Source organism: Leucoraja erinacea, chromosome 14, assembly GCF_028641065.1.
Source record: "Leucoraja erinacea ecotype New England chromosome 14, Leri_hhj_1, whole genome shotgun sequence".
Lineage (NCBI taxonomy): Eukaryota > Metazoa > Chordata > Chondrichthyes > Rajiformes > Rajidae > Leucoraja > Leucoraja erinaceus.
This window is the reverse complement of record NC_073390.1, coordinates 31,339,027-31,343,965: the sequence shown is the minus strand read 5'-3', so window position 1 is coordinate 31,343,965 and position 4,939 is coordinate 31,339,027. Positions and strand designations below refer to the sequence as shown.

General features: G+C 43.6%; 1 protein-coding gene across 1 annotated transcript; it reads left to right on the top strand.

Moving 5' to 3' along the window:
- Positions 1 to 1,755: 1,755 nt before the first annotated feature.
- LOC129703151 (alpha-1,4-N-acetylglucosaminyltransferase-like) lies at positions 1,756 to 4,181 on the top strand (the record flags this gene model as incomplete). Its single annotated transcript, XM_055645318.1, has 1 exon — positions 1,756 to 4,181. A coding segment is annotated over one exon (591 nt), but the record flags the coding sequence as incomplete, so codon positions are not given.
- Between the last annotated feature and the right edge of the window lie 758 nt (positions 4,182 to 4,939).

The following is a 4,939-nucleotide window of genomic DNA, read 5'->3' as shown; positions in this document are numbered from 1 at the left end:
GCAATGAAGACGGAGAGATTGAGTATATTGTTGGGGTGATAATACAGGGTTATGCAACATTGAGACTGGGTCTGCTGTGAATGCATTGGTTAAGATTATGATTTACAGATCTGAGACAGATAATCCCCGATTATATATGTTTTATAAGTATAGAGATGGAGGAAATGAAAGCTTCAGGTCCCTGCACATCCATATCTCCGGGTAGAGTCGGCGGACTGCGGCCACGGTGGCGTAGCGGTAAAGTTGCTGCGTTACAGCACTTGCAATGCCAGAGTCCCGGGTTCGATCCTGACTAGGGGTGCAAATTTACCATAAAATGCACCAGAAAAGTGGGGAAAAGGTACAATAAAAATTGCACTTACGGATGGTCATTTATTTAGTTGCCATGAGGTCACGTCGTCACTATTATAGTATAATTATACCAAGAGAGGATTTATTTTCACTTACACCAACAAATTGTGTGTAGAATTGGACCTGCCATGACAGTCTTAATCACTGGCTTGGAAAGCCTTGTTGAACTTAACTATCGTCACCTGTGCGAGCTATACATGGTGGCGTCATGGTAATTCCGCTCATTAAGGGGCTGTGGAAGATCTTCCCCAAATTGCCGATTATCAATAAAGTAATCAAATCTCTCGTTTAACTGGGATGTGTGTCTTCATTGCCCATGACAAATAACTGGCAGGTTTGGGTTCCAGCATCTCTCCCACTATGTCTGACGTACGGGGGCTAGAGGTGCCCCAGTCCTTCTCTGTTTACTGCGTTAGCATCGGAAAGGAGCAGGATTCGGAGTCACTAGCATGTGCTGCCTGTTTGGGGAAGGACGATACCAACAGAGCATCGATTTGCACAACTAGTCCTGGCGGCTGCTGAAGGAAGCAACCAGATAAACCCCTCAGAGTGAGTACCAAGGCTTGGGCATCTATGTCAGACGAGATTGCGATTTGTCCTAGTGTCTCCAGGGTGGCCAAACAAATGATCTTTCAATACATTGTACAAACCCATTGCCAGACCGGGGATATTTGCCAACTCAATTAGTTCTGTCTATAGTTCCTCCTGGATACAGGGGTTACTCTTGTGATTATTGGTTCATAGAAGAGCATCAGCATGTCTACATCTACGTCATGTCTGAATGCATTATTATGTTTAATCATCCTTGGTCAATTGATGAAGTGTGTAACGCATGGACCTGTTCCACGGCATGAAGTCACAGAGCTTTAAAATCTTCACATAGTCACTCACGTGACTCCGAAGTAAAATAGTAAGATTAAACGAGAATTTACCAGTTTGAAGTTTGATCTTTATTTTATGAGGAGTTACGATGAGGATTACGTGCCCTCCGCTCCCAACCTCTCCTCATAAAACTCAGCTGGTAGTTCTAGTTTCTCGAATCTTACTATTCTCAGGTCAATGTTTCCCTCTCTGTGACGTCACACCGCTGCTTTTAAGATTGACGTGCTGGCGGGGTCTTCACGTAATCCCTCATCATAACTCCTCATAAAATAAAGATCAAACTTCAAACTGGTAAGTTCTCGTTTAATCTTACTATTATTGTGCAGGAATGAAGGAGTAATTATGTGCTGGATGGATACAGATTCATGCCAGGAATTCCACTTGAAAGGACTATTGCGGAGCAAAACAATATAATCATCCCTTGATAGAATGAGAATGGCAATGCCTAGAGACATTGTACTGGGCAGCAGAATTGGAAAAGCTACAAGTTGAATGTGAAAAATAATATTACTCTTCTCTTATACACAGGTCAATCCCGAAAAGGAGAAGTTTTGGACCCATGTGCTTGCTGATGGCTGTAGATTAGCACTGCTGTGGAAGTTCGGGGGCATCTACCTGGATACTGACATTATATCATTGAGGTCAATGCCGTTTGCTAACTTTACTTGCCAAGAGCAGGCAGGAATATTCAACAATGCAGCATTGGGTTTCCCTCATAAGCACCATCCTTTTATATGGAATTGCATGGAAGGTTTTGTAGTCAATATCATTGAACATGTTTGGGTTCAACAAGGACCTCAAATGATTACCCGTGTGCTGAAAAAATGGTGCCAGATAGATAATCTAACTGCCTTCATGGGCACAGAATGCAATGGTATCTCTTTATGGATCACAAGCCGGTTCTACCCAATCCCATATTCAGGCTGGGAGAAGTACTGTATTGCCTGGAAAAAGGAAGATAGAGAGCAAACCTTCTTGGCTACATATGGAATACATGTCTGGAATTTCATGAATTCCAGCAAGAAAAGAAATCTGGTTGCAGGAAATGGATCATTATTGGAATATGATTTTCAGATGTATTGTCCAACTTCATACAGAATATTAATCCATTAAATAACTAGTTTTGATACATTTAGTGTTTGATCTATTGCATCTCTAGACCCCATGAAGTTGTAATTTAGTACAGAGAACAGGTGTTGCATTTTGGGATGTCTAACAAGGGCAGGATATACACAGTGAATGGTCGGCCTCTGGGGAATTTTGTAGAGCAGAGGGATCTAGGAGTGCAGGTGCATGGTTCCTTGAAGGTCGAGTCACAGGTAGATAAGGTGGTCAAAAATGCTTTTGGCACATTGGCCTCCATCAGTCAGAGTATTGAGTATGGAGTATGGAGGTCATGCTGCATTTGTATAACACATGGGTGAGACTGCATTTAGAATATTATGTCCTGTTCTGGGCACCATGTTATAGGAAAGATATGGTCAAGCTTGAAATGGTTCAATGAAGAGTTACAAGGATGTTGCCAAGACTAGAATGTGTGAGCTATAGGGAGAGGTTGAGCAGGCTGGGTCTATTCCTTGGAGAAGGGAGGGGTGATGTTATAAAAGTGTGTAAAATCATGGGAGGAATAGATCGGATAGATGCACAGAGTCTCTTGCCTAGAGTAGGGGAATCGAGGACCAGAGGACATAGGTTTAAGGTGGAAAAGATTTAATAGGAATCTGAGGGATAACTTTTTCCACACAAAGCGTGGTGGGTGTATGGAACAATCTGCCAGAGGAGGTAGTTGAGGCTGGGACTCTTCCAACAATTAAGAAGCAGTTAGATGGTTACATGGATAGGACAGGTTTGGAGGGATATGGACCAAGTGCAGGCAGGTGGAACTAGTGTAGCTGTGACATGTTGGCCGGTGTGGGCAATTGATACAGTGTTTCCACACTGTATCACTCTATGACTATCTGCTCTCTAGAAAGGTGCAGGAAAGATCTGGGTGAGGAACATTTAATCTATCATCCATAATCAACACCAACCCACAACCCAATATCTAAACTGCTTGACTGCATTGGCCCCAGCCTAGATACAGCATGTCTGAACAATGTTTGATTCAGATATTGGGTAAAGGGGCTGTCCCACTGCGGCAACCTCATCCGTGAGTTCAGAAGACTGTCTTTGACCTTCAAGCTCGAGGGCACTCGCCTGGAAAACCTCGAGCCGGATCGACCATTAGCGATGAAACCGCAAGCTGGATCGATTGACCACAAACACACACACACACACGAACGCACACACACGAACACCCAAACTGAACAGGAAGGTAAAAGACGTCTGGCACATACCGGTCGATTTTCCTTGGACTTGAAAACTCCAATGAGCCAATTAAAATGGCCGGTCAGCGAAGGAGATTGCCTATGGCTGCCCTTGACTGCCTATAACTACAGGCAGTGTGAACTACACACTTCACGAGTTCAAAAGAAACATGCCGACCAATTTTTACTCGCGGAAAAATTTTCAACATGCTGAAAAATGTTTCTCAACCAAACTGAGGCCGCGAGTAGACTCTCTCGAACTCTCTCTAACTTCTACAGGTGCACAGTAGAGAGCATGCTGACCGGTTGCATCGTGGCTTAGTTCGGCAATTTGAGCGCCCTGGAGAGGAAAAGACTACAAAAAGTAGTAAACACTGCCCAGTCCATCATCGGCTCTGACCTCCCTTCCATCGAGGGGATTTATCGCAGTCGCTGCCTCAAAAAGGCTGGCAGTATCATCAAAGACCCACACCATCCTGGCTACACACTCATCTCCCTGCTGCCTTCAGGTAGAAGGTACAGGAGCCTGAAGACTGCAACAACCAGGTTCAGGAATAGCTACTTCCCCACAGTCATTAGGCTATTAAACCTGGCTCGGACAAAACTCTGATTATTAATAACCACTTTCTGCTATTTGCACTATATCAGTTTAGTTTATTTATTCATGTGTATATATTTATATAATGGCATATGGACACATTTATCTGTTTTGTAGTAAATGCCTACTATTTTCTGTGTGCTTAAGCAAAGCAAGAATTTCATTGTCCTATACAGGGACACATGACAATAAACTCACTTGAACTTGAACTTGAGTATGCGGGAACTTCCCTCACGCATGAAGGAGAGTTCCAGTGACCTCATAGGACCTCCTAGGACCACGTGTCGACCATGCTGCGAGTTTGAGTCAATGGCAAACTCTTCTAAACTCGCAGATTAGGTGGCCGCAGTGGGACAGGCCCTTTAGGGTTCAATGGGGATGATGGATTAAGAGTTTCACACTGAGATCTTCCCTGCACAAAATCCAGAGATCAGTTGGAACCTTATTCATGCAAACCATATGACCATATACACATGGATATGGTTAGATCTCTCTTACATCTTCCTATCCATGTATCTTAACTTTGTCTGCTAATGTAGTTTCTTCTGGCAGCTCATCCCATATTTGGACTTCACTCTGTGTGGAAAAACGTGTCCTTGAGGTCCCTCGTCAATATCTCCCCTTTCAGATTAAGCTTATGTCCTCTAGTTTTAGAATCCCCTGCCATTGGGTAAAAAGTGTGCGGATTCACTTTATCCATGCCCCTCGGGATCTTGTATATCTCGTAAGATTTCCCCTTAGCTTCCTATGATGCAAAGGAAAAAAATTCAGCATGACCTACTCTTCGCGATAATACAATGGA